We start from the raw sequence: 22,459 nt of genomic DNA, 5'->3' as shown, positions 1-22,459 counted from the left end.
CATGAAACATGCTTTTAAAATAGCCGATGCCTTTGACGATCCATAGTAATAGACCCGCAGGGACTTAGCAGAAGATTAGAAATTACCAAAGAAGAAGTGAATCGTTTCTCACTAAGAGAATCAGCCCTTGAGGGTTCCCCGGGGTGGGGGTGGGGGGGCGAGGGAGAGAGGCAGTCACGGGATAGCGGTAGACAGGTGTCAACTTGAGTCAAAGGGAAGACAGGGTCCCCCTGAAAGACATGAGTAAACTAGGATGGAAACAGGTTTGATGACTTGTTGAAGGAATTTTATTGATCTTTTTCACGACCTTTTCTGTAAACCTTGCCCTAATTCACAATGTTGAAAAGTTGTTCCAAAGAAAGGAAATGCGTCATAAACAAGTGAAACAGAACAATTAAAATTATCCCCAAGAAAGAGAAGAAATTAAATTTTGACGCAGGCCACGTGGTGATAGCCAGAGGCTTTCTGTGAACTAGACAGACACTCCTGCTGTTCAGGGGAGAGGATGGCGAGACTTTGTCTCACGTGCTTTGGGCACGAAAACAGGAGAGACCAGTCCCTGGAGAGGGATGTCATGCCTGGTAAAACGGAGGCTGAACCGAAAAGAGGAAGACTGCCCCTGAGATGGATTGCACAGTGGCTAAGACAAGGGGCTCCAACTTAACCCCGATTGTCGGAGTGTCGCAGAACCCAGCAGTGATCTGTTCTGCTGTGAGTCAGAGCCCACTCACAGCACCTGTCCACAGTCACAACAACATATTTGTTAGAAAACAAACAAACAAACACATCCCCGGGTTTGGGTGGATTGGAGAAAACAGACAGCCGTAGTTGGCCCCCGACATGGACAGACTGTACCCTCCTTATTTACATAGTCTTCATGTCCCTCTCTTTGCAGATCAACATGATCTTGACATGTCCGCACTTCTGGCTTGGTTTGCTTATTGTCCCCACGATTTGCCTGGTTCAAAATATACTGTGGAGATCGTAAGTTAAAGATGAGGGGGTAACCCACAAATTTATTTTTCATCCTTAACTAATAATATCTTTTCCTAATAATATGCCTTTCAAATGAAACTGAGTACCACCTTATGATACCACCAGGGTCTCCCTGCTGATAGGGCCATTCCAACTCATAGTGACCCTACGGGACAGAACGGAACTGCCTCTGGGGGGCTTCCGCGGCTCTAAATTCTTATGGGAGCAGCCAGTCACCTTTTTCTCCCTTGGATCGGCGGGTGGGCTCAAACTGCTGACCTTGTGGCTAGCAACCCAGCTTGTAACCCACTCCGCCTCGGCTCCTTTGTGATATAGAAGGATGATACTTTAATACCACAAGGTTATGTTTAAAAATACAATAAGGTCCTGCTCCCTTTTCTTTGCCATGGGAGACTAACGAGCCATCCATGTAGGGATGAGAGTCCGAGTGCCTGAGAGAGCCTATGAACCCCGCCGATGGCGTCACATCCTGTTTGTAGGAGGGCAGATGCCATCCCATCACAGACAACACGGTGCTTTAAGACAGATCTTGAGACGTCCTTCTTGACAAAGATGCAGTGCGGTTCCTCTTGAACCCGTCATTCCCGGCATAGAACACCGTGTTTACTTTCTGATGCAAAATAGCCAACGCCAGTCCATTTCAGCTCACCGATGCCCAGAATATCCATCTTTATTTGTTCCACTTCATTTTCCTACATACACTCATCGTACGTTCCAAGTTCCAAATACTCGTTGATGTTTTCAGCGGTTTCTTTCTTCTCATTTGCAATCACGTCTCATCAGTGGACTAAGGTCCTGAATGACAGAAAATTGGGCGAACTGACCGGAAGAGACCCAGGTTTGTTTCCATTCCAAAGAAAGTTGACACAACTGAATGCTCAAATCACAGAAAAGTCGCATCAATGTCACCAGCAAGTAAAATTTTGGGAAGATTTTCCAGCAACGGTTGCCCTGATTACATTGACAGGGAGCTGTCAGAGGATCAGGCTGGATTCAGAAGAGGATGTGGAACATTGCCAGTGTCAGATAATCGTTTTATTTTTAATCGTTTTATTAGGGGCTCATACAACTCTTATCACAACCCATACATACATCAATTGTGTAAGGCACATCTGTACATTCATTGCCCTTATCAGTCTCAAAACATTTGCTCTCCACTAAAGTGCTTGGTATCAGCGCCTCATTTCCTCCCCTCCCTCCCAGCTCTCTCATGAGCCCTTGATAATTTATAAATTATTGTTTTGTCATGTCTTGCCCTGTCCAACGTCTCCCTTCACCCGTTTTTCTGTTGTCCGTCCCCCAGGGAGGAGGTCACATGTAGATTCTTTTATTCAGTTCCCTCTTTCTAACCCACTCTCCCTCTACCCTCCTAGTATCCCCACTCACACCACTGGCCCTGAGGGATCATCCACCCTGGATTCCCTGCATTTCCAGTTCCTGTCTGCACCAGTGTACATCCTCTGGTCTAGCCAGACTTGCAAGGTAGAATTTGGATCATGATAATGGGGGAGGGAGGCGGAGGAGGAAGCATTTAGGAACTGGAGGAAAGTTGTATTTTTCATCGGTGCTACATCGCACCTTGGCTGGCTTGTCTCCTCCCCTAGACACCTCTGCAAGGGGATCTCCAGTGGCCAACAAATGGGTTTTGGGTCTCTGCTCTGCACACACCCTCACTCATTCACTATAGTAAGGGTTTTTTTTTGTTCTCATGATGCCTTAAACCTGATCTGTTCGACACCTCGTGATCGCACAGGCTGGTGTGCTTCTTCCATGTGGGCTTTGTTGCTTCTGAGCTAGATGACTGCTTGTTTACCTTCAAGCCTTTAAGACCCCAGATGCTATAACTTTTGATAGCCAGGCACCATCAGCTTTCTTTCTTGTTTTTTTTAAAAATTTTATTTATTTTTTTAAAACATTTTATTAGGGGCTCATACAACTCTTATCACAATCCATACATATACATACATCAATTGTATAAAGCACATCAGTACATTCTTTGCCCTAATCATTTTCAAAGCATTTGCTCTCCACTTAAGCCCTTTGCATCAGATCCTCTTTTTTCCCCCTTCCCTCCCCGCTCCTCCCTCCCTCATGGGCCCTTGATAATTTATAGATTATTATTTTGTCATATCTTGCCCTATCCGGCATCTCCCTTCACCCCCTTCTCTGTTGTCTGTCCCCCAGGAAGGAAGTCACATGTAGATCCTTGTAATCAGTTCCCCCTTTCCAAACCACTCACCCTCTACTCTCCCAGTATCGCCCCTCACCCCCAGGTTCTGAAGGTATCATCCACCCTGGATTCCCTGTGCCTCCAGCTCCTATATGCACCAGTGTACAACCTCTGACCATCAGCTTTCTTCACCACATTTGCTTATTCACCCACTTTGTCTTCAGCAGTTGTGTTGGGAAGGTGAGCATCATAGAATGTCAATTTAAGAGAAGAAAGTATTCTTGCACTGAGGGAGTACTTGAGTGGAGGCCCAATGTCCTTCTGCTACCTTAATGCTATACCTATAAATATAGGCACATAGATCTATTTCCCCATCCTCATATATAAATATATTTGCATATGTATATGTCTAGACCTCTATAAATGCCGTTTGCCTCCCAGCTCTTTCCTCTATTTCCCTTGACTTTCCTTCTATCCCACTATCATGCTCCTTCCCCACCTGGGTTTCAGCAATACCACTTTGTGACATTACCCTTGATCATGCCCTACCAGGCCTCCCACACCCACCTCACCATCTCTTGTCCCTGGGTTTGTTAACACCACTTCTTTTCCCCCCACCTCCCCCTCTCCCATGTCCCCCTGGAACTGTAGGTCCTGTTGTTTTCTCCTCCAGATTGTTCATCCAGCCTATCTTATTTGGACAGACCTGTGGAGATAATAACATGCACAAAAACAAGACAGAACAAAACCAAGCAACAATACACAACAAAACAACAACAAACCACTGACAAAGAACAAAACAAAACACAACATGAAAGAAAAGCTTGTATTTAGTTCAAGCATCATTTGTTGGCCTTTAGGAGTGTTTTCCAGTCCAGTCTGTTGGGGCACCACACCCTGGCCCCAAAGTCCACTTTCAGCATTCCCTGGGGACCTTGCCACTCCATTCCCTTGCTGTTCCACTGCACTCTCCCAGTGCTTTGCCTTGGTGTGGCGGGATCAGGTCAGGCGCAATTCCCACACTATGTCTCCAGTGCTGTCCCCCGCAGGTCATGGGTCATTGAGGGGCGTCATGTCTCATAGTGGGGCTGGCCATTTGTTCCTCTCTGTGGACTGGCTGCTCTAATTGGGGTCATTGTCCTCAAGGCCTGGTGGGCCAGGATGTGCCTCCACTGTCTCTGCTTCCATGTGCTCTGATCAGATATGTCCCTCTCCCAGAGATGCAGATTCAATGTCATCCTTTGAAATACATTCTTCTGGGGAGAGGGGCAGGTGTCCACTTAGACCCCAGACTCTCCACTGGTTCCCTACTCTACGCCAGAATGTTGCATTCACACCTTGGGACACTGGGTTGAAGTCTGGTCCCTCTTTCCCTGTGGAGATATAAACAATACCCTCCCCTTGGGTGGGTTAGCACCCTGTGCCCCTGTTACCCATTTCTTCCTTATTTTCATCTTTTGTTTTTCCTTTCACCACCTCCTCCCAAGTTGTCTACCATGTGCATCCTGCATTTGATCTGGTCCCTGCCATACTACATGGTCCTCCCCCCAAGAATGTTTGTATACAGTAGCTTTTTCCCTATGTCCCTTTTGCATTTTTTTAATGCTTACCTCAGCGGACTCATGTTGTACTTGTCCTTCTGTGCCGGTGTCAGATAATCTTGACGGAAAGCAGACAGTACCAGAAAGATGCTCCCTTGTGTTGTATTGGCTGCGCCAGGGCATTCACCTGCGTGGATCACAACACACGGTGGAGAGCCGGGGGAAGAGTGGGATCTGGATCACTTCACTGTCGTCACGGGGAACTTGTTCGTGGGTCAGGAGACAGTTGTGCAAACAGCACAAGGGAATAGTGCCCGGTACAATGTCAGGAAAGGCGTGTGTGTCGAGTATCCTCTCGCCATACGATTCAAGCTGTGTGCTGAGCGAACCGCCGGAGAAGCTGGATTACAAGAAGAAGAACGGGGCATTCGCAGCCTTCAGGACGCCGGCGGCACGACCTTGCTTGCGGAAAGTGAGGAGTACCGCAGGCACTTGCTGAAGAAGATCAAGTGTGGTAGCCTTCAATGCGATGACAACTCAATGTAAAGGAGACCAAACTCCTCCCACCTAGGCCAGTAGGTAACATCACAATAAATGGAGCACAGGCTGAAGTTGTCTGAAGACTTTGTCTCATTTGGCTTCACAATCAATGCTCATGAGAGCAACAATCAGGAGATGGAAAGACGGGCTGCACTGGGTGAATCGGCTACACAAATCTCTCTCGAGGATTGAAGAGCAAGGCTGTTAGTTTGAGGACTAAGGTGCGCCTGGGCCAGCCGTGGTGTGTCCAGTATCCTCATATGCACACTGAATCAGGGAGACTGAAGAAGAACCGATGCGTTTGAACTGTGGTGCTGGTATCGGCAGTACCGTGGGCTGCCAAAAGGACAGACAAGCCTGCCTTGAAAGTGTGGCCAGGGCACTCCTCAGAGGCAAGGGTGGCGAGCCTTCATCTCACAGACTTTGGGCGAGTTGTCCGGAGAGACCGGTCCCTGGAGAAGGGCGTCACGCTTGACAGAGGAGAGGGCCAGGGGGAGAATGAGGAATCCCTGGAGGAGATGGGTTGACACAGTGGCTGCAACAACGGGCTCCAACTTAAGAGCCATGGTGAGGATGGCATGGGACCGGGCGGTGTTCCATTCTGTTGTGCACGGGTCCCTATGAGTTGGCACCAACTCCTACCAACACCTAACAACAACCACCACCCTGCCACCTTTGTTAGTGTTTCTGAAACAGGTCTGTGGGCTCATTCTTTGAAAGTATGTATGCCTTATGTAACTGGTAGCTACTTTATAGCAGCCAAACCCAGATCTCAGAGAATTGCAGATTAAAGGTGTAAAACTGTGCTAGACAGGGTTCTCTAGAGAAACAAAAACAGGACACTTATGATTTTTAGATAGATAGATAGAGCATGAAGGAATATAACAGCTATTAGTCCACACAGCAGTGCAGAGGGCTCAGTTCAAGTCACTTCCATGGAACAGTTAATACACTGGAAGTCCTTCAACTCACAAGCCCTCACAAGGGCTGCTGGGTCCAAGGTCAAGGAAGCATGTGAAGGGAAGCTGCGTCTTCCGTAGGGCAATGCAGGCAGTCTGGCCACAGGCAGCAAACAGCAGGGCGGGTCACCAACAGTCAGCCAGATGACAGGGTCCGATAGTCTCAAGCTCAAGTGATGTACATACCAGCAGCATGGTGAAGCAGGTCTCGAAGGAACCTCACACTCTAGTGACACGATCCACAGGTTGGGTGTCCCATGGGTAGTTTAGTTCACACGTTGAGGCAGAGAACTAGCTAAGGCCACCACATGCCGGTCCAGTCACCAGAGATCAAGAGTGAGAGATGTGGGGCTTGCCAAGCCATTTATCTCTTTGCCCTCCAATCAAACTGTGACCTTATTAATCCCACATGTTCCTATCGTCCAAGTTAGCACAATAAATCTTCCTATCACAATAATAAAGCCAGCCATAGGAGGGCTTTGAATTAGGATGGGGAATCATATTTTTTGAAGTAAGAATCAATATAGTTCTCCCAGGATATTTAAGGATCAGGTTCGTAGGATCTTTTCTTTTTGTGACTGTAGCAGAGGAAACAGAGCACTAAACTACCCAGGAAGGATGGAAGGGCTAAGAGAGAAGAGGCATGGAAACAGGACCCCCAGGGAGGAAGTGGGCAGGGGGCATGCTACATTGAGGGGATGGCGAAGGGTAAGTTGAAGCAAAATGTGTGGTTGAACGTAAAATTGATTTGCTCAATTCACAATACAAAGTTAAAAGCAAAAAAAAAAAAAAATCAAGTGTTAGAGATTCCTGAAATCATTCTCTCTCTCTCTCTCTCTGGTCATTTCAGAAGTTCCACCTCCAATAAGAGTTGTCTTGCCAGAGACTTTAATAAACCTCTGAAAAACGCTTCGCAAGGGAATTAACTTCTCAACCAAAGTTAGCCATGAAAGGTCGGCAGCACCGATAGCTTTATTCACAAGCGCCCTGGTGGTGCTGTGTGTTAGGCATTGGGCTGCTGACTGCAGGATCAGGGGTTCAACCCCACCAGGCACTCAGTGGGAGAAAGATCGGAGTGACACTTTTATGCCAAGCTGCCCTGAGGCAGCTCTACTCTGCACTAGAGGGTCCTCATAAGTTCAGACTGACCTGCCGAGAGCAGGTCTGGTTTTTGTTTCTTCTGTTATGCGGAAATGGACCAAATGGCAGACCCCGTATTTTATTATTTAGAGTTCATTCCTGCTACCACTTGTCCGTCAGTTTGCCCCACAGTGGTACCTTGTGTGTTACTGTGATGCTGGAAGCTAGGCCACTGGCATTTCAAATACCAGCTACAAAGAAGGACTATCGACCACTGGTTTCTGCGGATATGGCCTTTATTGTGTTGAGAAGTTTGCCTTTTATTCCTAATTCATTGCGTGCTTTCATCAAGAATGGGTGTTGGAGATTGTCGAATGTTTTTTTTGTTTTTTTCTGAGTCAACTGTTATGATCCTATAGTTCTTGCTTTTTGTTTGTGTGGATAATATTGATTGTTTTCCTGATATTGAACCATCCTTGGGTGCCTGGTATTAATTCCACTTGATCGTGATATTTTACTCGCGATCGACTGTTGGATTCTCTCGGCAAGTATTTTGTTGGGAGTTTCGGCATCTATGTTCATGACGGATATTGGGTTTGTAGTTTGGTATCTTTGCTTGGTTTTGCTATCAGGTATATGTTCACTTCACAAGATAGGTCTGGGAGTTTGCTTTCCTTTGCTGTATTCTGCAGTAGATTGTGTAGAACTCATGTCTACGCTTCTTTGAATTCTAGGGAGAATTCTCCAGTGAAGCCATCTGGCCTTGGACCTTTTTTTTCTTTCTGTTGTTGTTGTTGGGAATTTTGTTTGTTTGTTTAAATAATTTTATTTGGGCCTCATACAACTCTTATCACAATCCATACAGACATCAACTGTGTAAAGCACTTTTGTACATTCATTGCCCTCATCAGGGAATTTTTAAATGATCTGATCTATTTCTCTTTTTTTGTTATGAGTTTGTTGAAGTCTTCTGCCTCAGTCTGTGTTAATTTTGATAGATAGTGGTTTCCTGGACATTTATCCATTTTATCAAGTTTTCCAGTATTTTGGAGTACAGCCTTTCATTTAATGTGTGTGTGATTTCATTTAGATGTGTTGTGATGTCACCGCTTTCATTGCTTATTCTTGATATTTGCATCTTCTCTTTCTTGTCTTTTGCCACGTTTGCTAGTGGCTTGTCAATTTTGTTAACCCTTCAAAGAACCAACTTCTTGTCTTGTGGGCCTTTTTCTATTGTTTTTGTTCCCAGTTCATTTGGTTCTACTCCACTCTTTATGATTTCTTTTCTGCTGGTGCTTGGAGGTTTATTTAGCTAGCTGTCCTAGTTGTTGAAGATGCTGGATTAGAGTGTCAATTTGGGTTCTCACCTTTTTCCCATGTGTGCATTCATTACCTTAAATTGCTTCCGAAAACTGCTTTCTGTGTCTGAGAGGTTTTTGTATGCTGCGTTTTCATTTCCTTTTGTTTTCAAGCATTGTTTGGGTGAATTCCTTGTCATCATTAACTCTGTGGTTTGTAACCAGTGTATTGTTCCTTTTCCATGTATTTTGAATGGTACCCTGGATCCTCCTATTGCTTCTTTCTAATTCTACAGTACTGTGGTCTGAGAAAACGGCTCGTAAAATCTCGATATTTTAAACTTTATTAAGGCTTACTTTGTGTCTTCACATCTGGTCTGTTCTAGAGAATGCTCCATACGTACTTGAAAAGAATGTGTGCTGCGGTGGAATCAGGCAGAGTGCTCTGGGAATGTCTAGTGGGTCCAGCTGGTTGGCTACGTGCTTAGTTCTTCTGAGTCTTCATTGAGTTTCTTCTCTGGTGATCTGTCCTTCCTTGAGAGTGGCGTCCTCAAGCCTCCTCCGGTCAGTGCTGTGTTGTCTATTCTAGATTTGCCTCTTTGTGGGCAGACCTTCTTCACTTCTTTTAGTCTCCATCGGGGACATTCCAGTGGCTGTTTTGAGGTCTTTGTTCAATGCACCTCCTGGTCCCTCTCTCAGGCGGTTTTCATTTTTCATTTTTAATTCTTGCCTGCCTTCTTTCGGCCTACGTATCTATCATTGTACCAGTGCCAGGCTGTTTTGATCACCGTGGGGGTGTGGTAGGTTTTGAGGTCAGAAAATGAGAGGAGCCCCGCTTTCTTCTTCTTCCTTTGTAGTGCCTTGCTTACCCTGGTCTCTCTCTTTTCCATATAAACTCTTCCCTCTCTCTAAAGCATCGAGCTAGGAGCGGCACAGGCGTCGCCTTATATGGACAGTACAAGGTGCTCACGAGTCTTCCTCCAGTGATGAATCCACACTCTTCTGTCACACAGTTCAGCTTCTCTGATTATGTGTTCAACGTGCAGATTGAATAAAAGATCACCGACCTTTCCTGATTCTAAACCACCCAGACCCCCTGGTTCGGTTGGTCTATGTGGTCAGGTTCCACATGCACAACTTCTAGAGTTTTCATTCCATAATTTGTTCAGACCCACATTATCAAATGCTCGTGCATGTCGATCTAACAGGTAAAGGTCTTTCTGGTATTTGCTATTGTCTTACAACCTTTTTTTTTTTAATCAAACTTATTGCTGTCAAATCCACTCCCGTTGATGGCAAACCCACGTGTTACAGACTCGAACTGCACCAAAGACATTCTTCTTTGTGGAAGCAGACCACAGCCTTTCCTCTATGGTGCCAAAGGGTGGGTTGGAACCACAAACCTTGAGTTTAGTGGTCGATCACAAACTCTCCCTTAAGCCAAACCAAACTGGCTGGTTTTAACTCAACAGTGACCCTTCATAACAGAGTAGAACTGCCCCGCGGTGCTTCCCAGGCTGTCATCTCAGTTGCTTAGCAACTGAGTGCTTAATCAGTATGCTACCAGGCTCACTTTTTACCTGACGACACACCATCTCTTACCACAGGGTGTCCAGCCATCTTCGACAGGAGGGCTGTGTGTCTTTCTCAAGGAGTGAAGCTCACCTGTTGTTGTTGTTTCAGTGTTTGTTTTTTGTATTTCTTGCGTGACACAGGGTCACAAATACCTGTAAGAAAACTCTGCTAGAGGAGGTTCGGGAGCTGGAGAGCAGCAAAGTCAAGAGCCAAGAAGATTATCACCGCAGAAATGTCGAAAGCAGGCGAGTGGGTTCTGTTTGTCCTCATTTTGTGAAGGGGCGGTTCTCCTCAAGGTTTGCTCTCACCTTTCACTCCCCCTCCCCCTGGTTTGGCCACATCCTGTCCATTCTCCCCAGGTGAGCAGAGCATGCCTCCTTGGCCAAGCTGTTCTTTCTCGGAGGGCATGTGGGCCTTTGGGTGTCGAGCAAGGCCCCCAGAGGCGGCATTGGAGCCGACTGCTCCTGAGCCAGGTGCTGGGAATGAAGCAAAGCTCCACACACCCAAAGACAGCAGACTTGCCTGCGTCCCCCTCCCCGCTCTAGCTGTTCGTTTCCCGACTCCTTTCATCAGACTCCAGAATCTGTTATTTCGTACAGGCAGATTTCAATGTCTCTCCCCTCACTCACTCCTGGCAGGAGGCTGGTTTAAGCTGCTCACCTCCAAGTCCGTGGTTGGCGCCCACCCAGTGCTCTGTGGGAGAATGATGAGGCTCTCTGCTCCCATCAAGAGTCACCGTCTCAGAGGCACTATGGAGCCGCTCTACTCTGTCCTACAGGGTCACTGTGATATGCCGGTCGGTCCTTAACCTTGACATTAGTGGACCCATTCTCCGCATTTGACATGCTTGGTTATTGTATATCTTTTCTTCTCTCAGTACCCAGAACCCCACAGTCTCTTGGCTTGTGTGCAATTGTATTGGCCACTCTTTCTCCATCTCTTTCTCTGACTTCTCCCCTCCCTGGTTCTCAATGTTGACCTGTCTCGAGACCCACTTAAGGAACCTCCCTCTTCTCAGTCTGCACTCACTCCTGTGACCGCCTCTCTCATGGCTTGAAACACGACGACGTTGGCATCTTCCAAATTCAAACCTCCTGCCTGGACCACTTCTTGTAACTCCAGACTAAGGTATCCAACGGCCATGTTGGCACACAGGCACCTCAACCCGAGGCACCTCAGTCCAACCTTACAGTCATGCTCCTACCTCCAAACCCACCCTTTCCTGCAGCAAACGGCAGCTTACCTCTTCCAGGCCCTCAGGACCTCGATCTCACATCCCACACCTGACACATGGGAAGACCCTGCTCATGCTACCTCCCCAATGAATTCAGAATCAGACCACTGTTCTGAACCTGTTTGGCTCTTTCCCTGGTCCAAGAAAACCATCAGTCTTCTTTCTGACGATTACTTGCATCGCCTGCTCATCGGTTTCCCTGCTTCCACCTCCCCTCCTTACAGCCTTCTCTCAACACAGCCACCAAAGCTGCTTCCACAGTGGAAACTAGATCAGCCTCACCCTTCTGCTCTGCACGGGCCCTGGCTTCCCGTCTCACACAAAAAAGGGTAAAACACATCCGGCAGCTGACCCTACCCTTCACAGCCTGCCTCTTCACACACACATTCCCCTGTTCACAATTGCACATGCACACACATGCACATAGTCTTGCCCACATCTCTTCACATATGCATACAACATTCTCATTTGCATGCATGAATGCACATACATGCTCAATCACACATGTGGTCACATACACGCACATATACCTACAAGTGTGTGTAAGTACATGCATGCTCAGGAGCACACATGACAGTTTGAGATAGGTGTTTGTGTCTTTCTCTCTCAGAGCAGCGGTTCTCAACCTGTGGGTCTCGACCTCTTTGGGTGCCGAATGACACTTTCACAGGGGTCGCCTAAGACCATGAGAAAACACATATTTCCGATGATCTTAGGAACCAAGACACCGCTCCTCTATCCAGCTCCAGGAGGGTCTGCCCACATGCAGATGCACCCACATACGAGTACCAGGCATGAAGACTGTTACCCATGCTACACCATGCTTCAAGACATTTCATTGATTTGTCATTAGAAATAAATATTTCACAATATATAATGACATTGTTTTGTGATGAATCACTATGCTTTAATGATGCTCAATTTGTAACAATGAAAATATATCCTGCCTATCAGATATTTACATGACGCTTCATAACAGTAGCAAAATAACAGTTATGAAGTAGCAATGAAAATCATTTTATGGTGGGGGGTCACTTCCACATGAGGAACTGTATGGAAGGGTCGCAGCAGTAGGAAGGTTGAGAACCACAGCCATAGAGTCTGTGAACAGGCACGTTCTCCCCGCCACCCTTCCCACCCCTCACAGAGCACTTTGCTCTGAAAATCCCCCTTTCACTTCAAATGCCTTAACAGAAAGCCATGTGGTCTTGAAGCCTCTCCTGGCAGGAGAGTTAGGCCTTGTCCGCATGGACTGTTTCCGTCCCTGATGGCCAGGGGACAGGCTCATCCATTTAACTGGACCTGGGAATCTATCCCTGGCACGCTTCTGCCCCAGAGTCTGAATGTGCAAGAGGGAAGCAGCTCGTCTTCCCATCTCCTCCCTTCCCACAGAGCTGTGGCCACAGGGGGGCTGGGGATCCTACTGCAGAGCACATCCATGAGGGGTTCCTGTGGCATCAGAATGGGTCCCTGGGCACTGCCAACTGCTCTTATCTTCACCTCTACTGGTTCTTATTCGGTGGCACTGAGAGAGGACCATTCCATATATGAGGAAGGACAGAAGACCCCACTTAATGACTGCCATATCATCTGACATCTCCATTTACAACATCAGTCTTAAAACCTACTCTCTGACTGTCGCGTGCATTGCAGAAGTACATCTGGCAGTAGCGAGTGCCCAGGTGCAGGGCTAGAGGAACGTTGGCCATGATACTTAAGGTTATGTATCCACTTGGTTGGGCCATGATTCTCCGTGGCTTGGCAGTTACGTAATGATGTCATTTGGCAGTGATCATCTGGTGTGATATCCTCCATTTTCAGATAATGAATGGCCCGGTCTTTGAGAAGCAGACTATGTTGCTAAGTGAGGACTGGGTACAATTTTATATTGGTATTTTTAACCTTTGTACCCAAGCTATTTCCAAAGGTTGATAAATCCCAGTGGTGGGACAGAACCTGGGTGTTTGTTCCTCTGAGCAAAGTTCCCTGTTCCTACTCGGGAAAGGCAACGTACTTTGCTCAGGCTTTCCCGTGTGGCCTGGGGGTGTCCTAGAGGTCTTGTTTTGGGGTGTTCTTTTCAACAGTTTTATCGGCCTGTAATTCACAAATCATACAGTTCGCAAGTCATGCGAATCAATGGTTCAATCATATTAAGAAGAGTTGTACGATCATCACCACAATCGATTTTTGAATGTTTTCTTCACTCCTGTATGGTGGAGTGACCGCGGCCCGCTCCTGCGCCCTCTCCCCGTCTGGGCACAGTTGGGCCCACTGTTACCGTCAGCGACTGTGTACTGGGCGCGCCTTCCAACCTCCTCTGCCTGCACTCTCACCACAGCATGTGCTCTCGGACGCATGGGGCTTTCCTTGGATGGTTTGGGGAAGCGAAGCCTGGTGCCCTGAGCCGGGAAGCGCTACTGCTTTTTGAAATCCCAGCGGCACAGCTTTGTGCATCACACAGGCCGCTGCCGTCCATCCGTCTGACAAGTGGGCAGAGGGAGTCTGGTTCAAAGTGGATGACTCCGTTTGTTTGTTTCTCCAACCGTTTATTGGTGTGTTATCCCCGTCATCCAGCTCCATGGTTCAGTCACATCAAGGAGAGCTGTACACTCATCGCCACCGTCTCTTTGAGAAGCACTCCTTCGGGCTGTACGCACTGTCATCCACCTCTGCCACACCCCCAAGGCACCAGTTACCGTCTGGAGGTCATACACAGAAAAACATCGAACACAGCTAACAAGAAGAGCAAAGTAAAAGAGATTTAAAACCTTCCATCGAAAAGAAAGCAGCAAATATAAAATCTAGAACCAATTTAAATGGATCATAAGGGAGATCAAATGATAGAACGCTAACTTTTAGCCTAACTGCGTCTGCGCCAATCCCCTTTCCAATGCGTTCTGCATGTCTGCCTAGGCTGCTGTGTTTGTGCCCAGCAGGGGCTGCCTCCGGGCAGGTAGGTGCATCAAATGGCCCCAAATCTCTGGAATTTAGGAAGGAGGGTCCCTGGACTCCCAGTATGGCCCCTGTCTCTCCCAGCTGGAGAGAATCCTTCTTGGTAGCCATCAGGAGCCATGGGTGTGCTGCCTTGCCACAAGGAAACGGTGTTACAACATGCACTGTCAAACGTACCGCTGCTCTGCCAGACGGAGGGCCAAAGGGCACTGACTACCGGAGCCCTGACAGCACAGCATTTCAGCGCTCAGCTGCTAACCAAAAGGTCAGAGGTTAGAGCCCACCAGCTGCCCCGCTTCTGAAAAGACTCACAGCTGTGGACACCCTCGATGGGAGGGGTAGTTCTGCTCCGCCACATGGGGCCACTGCTCAACAGCGGCAACCACAATCGCTCTCGCTGCCATCGAGTCGATGCCGACTCATGCTGACCCTGCAGGACAGGGGAGGCCTGCCCCTGTGGACTCCCGAGACTGTGACTCTTTCCCCTGCGGAGCGGCAGGGGGTTTCAACTGCCGACATTGTGGCTAGCATCCCAGCTCATAATCTACACCGCCAAGGCTCCTTACACGAGTGTACCATTCACTGTGTGTCTGCTCTCTTTGGCGCTGTGGCCTAGGTGTCGGGCTGCTCGCTGCAAAGTCAGCAGTTCAGACCCACCCGCTGCTCTGTGGGAGTGCTCTGTGGGAGGCTGCTCCCATGAAGACCTACAGCCCCGGGAAGCCTAAGGGTACAGTTGGATTCTGTCCTATGAGACACGATGGGTCGGAATTGACTCGATGGCAGTGAGTTGGGTTTTTGAGGAGTTCTGAGGGAGACAGGCCTGGCCATCTGCTTAGTATAGACCACAACTTAGGAAACCCCACAGGGCAGGCCAGTTCTGTCCTCTGAGGCTGCTGTGGGCCGGGCTCAATCAACTCCACGGCCGTGGGTTGGGTTGAGCTTGGGCCTGGCTTGATGTGTCAGCTTCGCTCTATGGGAAAGACAGTTCAGGGTCAAAGTGAGGCGTAGGGCTCGCAAGTGCCGTTTCAGGAGCGACACCATGTCAAGAAGGCCTTGACATAGAATCTGAGTTATGTCCAACATATGGACAGTCTTTATAATGTGCAGACAGTTGTGGGGTTTTTTTTGGGGGGTGGTGTTCCACTCTTATCTGACAGCTTTATTACTGCCCCCGCCCCATACCACCATACCCCCCTCCAAGACCGAGTCCAGTGGGCTGAAGCCAGGCTGTGTTTGCTGTCCACTCTCAGGGTGAAGGCAGAGAAGCAGCATTCTGCACACAGCCAGGTCCACGAGATCGTCCTCCAGAACAGCTCTGTGGACCAGCAGCAGCCACGTAAGTGACAGAGTGGAGACGCCGGGACTCGGCACAGGCGAAAAAGACGGGTCACGGAGACTAAGGTCCTTTGAGTGAAGAGAGAGGGCAGGAGCCGTTCTGGGCAAAGAAGTCAGTGGCTTTGGCCATTTTGTAGCAAACAAAATCTAACTCGTTTTACTTAATTGGGGGGTGGGGCGTGTGAGGGGGGGTGGTCTGCATTTCAGATCATCATGTGTGCTTTCAACAAGGGAAACAGAATATCAAGCTTCCTGTCAGCTTGCCCTGCCCCCTGGGGTGCCCCCCCTCACTATGATGTTCCCTTCCCTTCATCTGAGTTAGCTCAGGCACCCATAGAGTAGGCAACTGCTCCCCTCGTCCCTCCCACCCCTGGGAACCCTCAAAGTCTGTCTCTTTGGTCCTGAAAGCCTTTTATTTCGATTTTTCTCCTGTGTGACAGTGGCCTCACACGACGGTCCTCCTGTCGTGGTGGCTCTGCCGCCGTGATGGAAGGCCGTTTTCTGGCACCCGATCTTGAGAGGACAGGATCCTTCCATGTGAACCATCCTGGTGGTTCCTTCCCGTTTCCGTGGACAGAACCACTCACGGCCCCTCAAACAAAATCACAACATTTTAAACGGAGATGCAAAGCTGGCTCCAAATCATTTTTACCCAAAGGAGACTCACGTGCATCTTTGGGTCTGTGTGTGAACATGGCCCACTGTGGCGTCAGCACATCCCCCAGTTATTCCATCCCCCCCCCTGAGAACTGGATGTAGCCTATGTGGTTCCCATGGGACTGAGTGCAGTGGGGAAGGGGACGGAGAGGGCTCACTGCAGCACAGACAAGGGAGGTGCGACTGAGAAAAAGAGGGAAAGAGTGAGAGCCCACGGCCCCCAGAGCCATCGTGTCAAGTGGCTAACTGTCCCTGAGCCACGTTGGACTCATGGCAAACCCCACATACAAAGGAACATGCCCGCCCCAAGTCACGGTCACCATCGCTGGCTGCTCCAGCCCGGCTGCGGTCACTGCGTCCCGTGCTCCTGCTTCCCAGGGGGCTCGTCTTCCCCTGCCCTTTGCACAGCATCCCCTGGGGGTCCGCTGGCTGTTCATTGACTGGTTTTCAGAAATCAACCACCAGTCCGTCTTTGTCTGGGAGCTCCGCTGAAGCCCACCCACCAGTGGTGTTGGAAACACAGGGGAGACACCGATATGGCTCCAGCATCATAGCAACACGCAGCCACCACAATGGGGTGGACTGACAGGTGGACGCTGGCTTCAGAGTTTGTGAGATTGTGAAGTTCCTGCTTCTCTGATGGTCCACCTCTGCCCTACCCCCATTTCCTCCCTCCTGAGACCACGGAATCGCTCTTGTGCTCTCTCTCTCTGTCTCCTTTTCTCTACACTACTTCTACCACTTGCACTCCTTTTTCTTCCTGGCCCATCTTGGAAGAAGTACAGCCAGAAAGCTCCTTAGAAACGAGGACGTCAAGACACTGTCTCCAGTGCGTAGGACACGTTGTCAGGAGAGACCTGTCCCCGGAGAGGGACCTGGTGCTGGGTGACTTGGAGGGGCGGCGAAGGAGGAGGAGGACCCTCCGTGAGAGGAACTGCCCCGTGGCTGCCACAATGGGCTGGAGCATGACAATGGGGGGCACGGTCCCCTTCCGTTGTATTCAGGGTCCCAGTTAGCCCGACCCGACCGACAGCACCTAGCAACAACTGCAACCGCAGCGGCAGCAACCGTGAAGACATTCAGAAAGGAGCAGCCAAAATGCACAGACGGGACACCGGCACCAAGGCAGGCATCGAGCGGCCGTGGGCTCGCATCCCCCAGGCCTCTATCCCCCGCGGATGAGATAGATGCGCTCGACTTGTGCCTGACTCAGAGCATTGACTCCGAAATTAACTTCCCCTGGGTTCTCACTACTAGATGCGCCCACCTGCCAGCTCGGCGCACCCACGCAAGCTGCCTTCTCGCTGTTCCCCCATCCACTCCCCACGCCTCTCTGTAGCCAGCCCTTCTCTGCCCACGCCCACTCGGGAGCATTACGCCAGCAATTCCCCCCAGGCTGCCCCCACCACCCGATTGCCCAAGGAGATGGGCGGACACAGGCCGGCACAGCGGGCTCAGACATAGGCACCATGCAAGGGTGGCGCAGGACCAGGCAGTGCGTCCCTCTCCTGGACAGAGGGTCGCTATGAGCTGGTGGCAGCTGAAGGACACCCCATAGCCGCATCACAGGCAGTGTTGTACTCCAAGACAGATGTGGACACGTCCTTTGGGAAGACAAGCGTGACGCCGCCGCTCTCGGCTTTGTCCGTCATCCCGATTCAAAGCTGCAACACCGGCCCATTTCCACGCACTCCTGCCTCGCTCCTTGGTCTTCTTTCTGTTTTGGTGTCGACGGCCTTCCCTTCCCACTTGACCCAGGGCCGGTTCTCCCTGCTGTGCTCCTCTGACTGAGCAGTCCCCGCCCAGCACCCTCTCTGCTGCCAGCGCTGCTCCAGCCCCGCAGGCCCCTGCTGCGTCTCCAGTGCCGGCCGGCAGAGGGAGGGGCTCCGTCTCCGCAGGGCGCCAGACAATGTGGGCTTCGCTATTGTTCCCATGATTTTCTCCCCGTGGCTGCTTTCCAGCAGTGGGTTCCATCTTCCTTCTTATCATGAGAGGTCCCTGGATAGGGTGAAAACAGACGAAGAATAAGGACCCAACGACATTGCCTCACAAGGTGAATTCTTAGCAGCTATTCCCGTGTGTGCACCTAAGGCGGCCATTCTGACGCGGCTCCCCACCCTCCCAAAGGGCATATTAGTGGGCTAGTCACAGCGAAGCTTAAGACAAGAAGCGGAGGGGCAAGGACGCTGGAAGGTCGGCCACTGGAGTGTCTTCACGTGCTCGGCTGAGCTCTGCTCACCCCCTCTTGGGAGCCCTGGTGACCCTGGCATCAGCATGGAGTCGCTCCCTGGAGGGTCAGCTGTTCAAAGCCACCAGCTGCTCCGTGGGAGAAAGCCGAGGCCACCTGCTCCCGGGAAGACGTACAGAACCCGAGGAGCAGCTCCACGCTGCCCTGCAGGCTCGCCGGGGCTGGGAGCCACGCGGACAGCGGTGCGTTTGGTTTTGATTGTCTCCAACGCCAACCGAGCTCAGCCGACCTCAGGTTACCCGGGCATCTCAGCCCCGGTGCCTGCCTGCAGCCTCACCTTTCTGAGGCCCCGATACGGAGAGCCCTGTAAGTAGGCCAGGGGGCCGACCCGGGTTGTGTTGGGACTGAACCTTGTCTAGCAAGAAAAGACAAGTTTGCCTTGCTTCAGAGCAGCTCCGGGCGGGCTTTCTGCCACGGGGAGCAGACTTTGCGGGGTTAATGTTTGGATTTGTGGATAGGAAAGGTCTTAGAAAATCCAAGTGAGATGCGTGTATTAATTTCCTTCTCCAACAAAACAAGTAAACAACTCTCAGGGTCTACCGTGAGATTCTGAGTGAGTTAGCTGACCGTGTGGATAAAAGATGGCAAGGATGGCAGAAAGTACCAAACCCACCCCAACAAACCATGGGTAGAATTTCTGAGACTTTACGCCTTTCGGGAAGCAGGCAGCCTCGTCTTCCTCTTTTGGAGCAGCTTTTGGATGTGAACTGCCCACCCACAGTGCCTTGCCCACAGCCCCACCAGCACTCTGCGGCCGGCCCAGCAACTGGGAAAAGCGGGCGCCTAGACCCACGCAGCGGTTGTGATTGGGCTGATCTAGAATGGCAGTTCTAAGTCATGCGCTTCTTGGACCAACAGCACAAGCACCACCAGAACTTGTTAGAAACGCGAGCTCTCCATCGCTTACGGACCCACTGGACCAGAAGTCCTGGAGGTGGGCCCAGCTCTCTCCAGGTGAATTCTGCATCACACTTGTGTCTGAGAGTCACTGGTCCAGGGCGTAGGCTGGACGCTGGGATTCTGACCAGCTCCCTGTGAGCCCCAAGGATTGAGAACCTCCGGTCTTTTCATCCAAACTGCAGTATTTCACGGTTGTGACCTGTCCACTTGGCTAGAACACGATTCTCCGTGGTTTGGCGGACCTAAGGCAAGACTGCTTTTCCATAACGTGAGATAACGCAATCATCATCGATTGTGTGAGCTGATTTGAGCAGCCAATCGGTTGAAAGCCAATCCGTGACCTTGAGGGTGTGGCCTGCATCCTAGAGGTTGGCAGGCTCTGGCTTGGCTTGCTGCCTCTGGATCTTATACCGGACTCATCATCGTTAGACATGTAGTTCTTGAGAGGTGAGCCAACAACCTGCTGTCTGGCGTGTCGACTCTGGATTGGTGACACCTCGCAGCCACATGAGTCAGGTGAAGCCTCCAGACTGAAATTTGGCCCACAAATTTAGGACTTAGCAGGCTCCACAGCTGTGTGAGCCCTTTTCTTGCAATAACTCTCTCTCTGCGGTTATGCGCGCGCGCGCATGCGCGCGCACACACACACACACACACACACACACACACACACACACACACACACACCATTGGTTTAGCTCCTCTAGAGAACTCAGCCTAAGGCAATGCAATTAAGTCATTAGAAACAAGTTACATTTCCAATTTACATCTCTACTCAGCAAAGACTGCAGTTGCTGAGGAATAGATCCACTGGCAGTAGCTAGCCGAGTGGTAGACCTTTAGGGGCATGTGGGTGGAGACAGTGATGGCCGGCCTATCTTTGCTGTGTTTGAATCAGATGGGGCGGGAAGCATTACCCACGTGAGTGACTGAATGGATCCATTTTCAAGGTCAAGCGTTAAAGAAAGGTGGGAACATTGGTCACCACCTTCCAACGCACACTGAGTTCTCTCACTGCCTTCATGGATGATTGTAAGATCGGCCCTTTCTGCGTTCACACATCAATCAGGGAATTCAGTCTCCCCAAATCCTGTAGCTGCCCCTGTTTTGTTTTTCCCTGGTGATTGTAATTTGGGTGACAGCGGAATTGGCCTTCCACCCAACTGTTCCCACACATTTTGTTTTGCGGCTTTGGTTGTCAATCCCAGAATGCAACAGCACTCTTTCCACTTGCTCCCTCTCTCTTTGTTGGGGGAGCCCTGGTGCCAAGTTGGGTTATGTGTTGGGCTACTAACCGCATGGTCAGCGGTTCAAAACCACTAGCCACTCTGAGGGGGAAAGATGAGGCTTTCTATTTCTGTAAAGATTTACAGTCTCAGGAGCCCAGAGGGGCAGTTCTGCAGGGTCTTGGTGAATCAGAGTCAACGCCATGGCAGGGAGTTGGAATTTCAGTTGCTTTTCCAATCTTGAACAAACCCACTTTGAGCATGGTCTCCAGAATTGTGAGTACCTTTCTGAATGTAACATCTGTGTTATACATGGTCTCCTGCCGTGTTTCCAGCCCCAAGGGGCAGTGTTGGGAATCCAGGTATTTCCCAAGCCCAGGACAGTGGTGGGAAGATGAACACACAGGCTGGTCAGGGAAGCCACTACACAAGAACCCCAGGCTGCATTCAGATGCTCCACTGCCCCCACAGTGCCTAGTGCTGGTTCCCTGTGGTCCTCAAGCCTGGTTTCATGTTAGAATCCCCAGGAGAGCTCTTCAGCACACAAGGGCACCCAGTCCCACCAGGGCAGGCAGTGGACCCAGAAGTGGGCATTGGTCACGGTTCCCCAAGAGGTTCTAGGATGGCCAGGGTTGAGAGTCTCTCATCAGGAGCCCCTCACCCGCCACACTTTGGGGCCTGGCTGGGCATGCCACATGTGGTCTGTGTTCTCAGCACTAGAATGGCTGGCATGCGGCGCCCTTGCCTGACTCACCTGTGCTTGCCTCCTGCAGATGGGTACGCCTTCTCCCAGACAGAGCAGCCTCTGATCACACAGGAGGACGTCGTCCGGGCTTACGACACCACAAAGTCCAAGGCAAGGATGAGCAGCGAATTCAACCCCTTGTAGCGGGAGTGGATTTTGGACCCTTGTCAACCTTGGGCTGGCCTCCTTGGCAGACACCGGGGGTGCCCGCCCCTGGACACACATTTCCATGACTTTGGCCAACCAGTTCTCAGTGAAATATTGATGAAGTCACTCTCCTGGGGGAAGACCCCAGACCCCTTGTCTCCATTTGCCTTCCAAGGCGTTATTGCCTCCTCTTCTTGTGTCTGTGAGAATGCCGGGTCATCCGTTCTGACTGCAATACGCCATTAAAAATATCCTTATGTTTCGCAGCCTTTTCGACGTTGCTACCGATTGTTGGGTGGGGAAGCGGTAGGGGCTTTCACGGGGCTTAGCAATCCTGTTCTGATGGCTCGGAAAGGGAGTACCGGAAGCTTTCTGTCTCTGAACACTCACGAGGGTTTTCAAAAGCTCTGGTCCTGGAGAGGGACTTCGGTAGAGGAGCGGGGCCAGTGAGACAGAGGAAGCGCCTCACTGAGCTGCATGGGCTCCGTGGCTTCGACGTGGCGCTCACATGCAGCAGTGACTGCAGGAACGGTGCAGGCCCGAGTGGTGTAGGCTCCGAGTCGGAATCCACCGGGCAGCAGCCACAGGCAGCACCGAAACATTTTCCTGAGAACTCATTTGACCCCCTGCCGTCAAGTTGACTCCAACACATCACGGTCATGTGGGTGGGGGGAGGGGGGTTGTAGGGTAGAACCACCCCTGTGAGTTTCCAAGGCTCCACCTCTACAGGAACAGAAAGCCCGTCTTTCTTCCAAGGAGCAGCTGGTGCTTTTGAACTGCTGACCTTGCCATTAGCAGCCCGGGCAGATCCACTATGCCACCAGGGCTCCCCGCCCCCCACCCCGTTTTTTAAAAG

General features: G+C 50.4%; 1 protein-coding gene across 1 annotated transcript in view; it reads left to right on the top strand.

Moving 5' to 3' along the window:
- The window catches only part of LOC142461579 (phospholipid-transporting ATPase IB-like), a 132,550-nt gene extending 110,950 nt beyond the window's left edge, over nt 1–21,600 (top strand). The window contains exons 32-36 of the mRNA XM_075563556.1: nt 896–984; nt 10,300–10,404; nt 15,596–15,681; nt 18,736–18,891; nt 21,485–21,600. Of these exons, the coding sequence (XP_075419671.1) occupies nt 896–984; nt 10,300–10,404; nt 15,596–15,681; nt 18,736–18,891; nt 21,485–21,600 (552 nt within the window). The remainder of the gene's footprint in view (nt 1–895; nt 985–10,299; nt 10,405–15,595; nt 15,682–18,735; nt 18,892–21,484) is intronic.
- The last annotated feature ends 859 nt before the right edge of the window (nt 21,601–22,459 follow it).

This window comes from Tenrec ecaudatus, chromosome 11 (assembly GCF_050624435.1).
Source record: "Tenrec ecaudatus isolate mTenEca1 chromosome 11, mTenEca1.hap1, whole genome shotgun sequence".
Lineage (NCBI taxonomy): Eukaryota > Metazoa > Chordata > Mammalia > Afrosoricida > Tenrecidae > Tenrec > Tenrec ecaudatus.
This window is presented reverse-complemented; position numbering and strand designations above follow the sequence as displayed.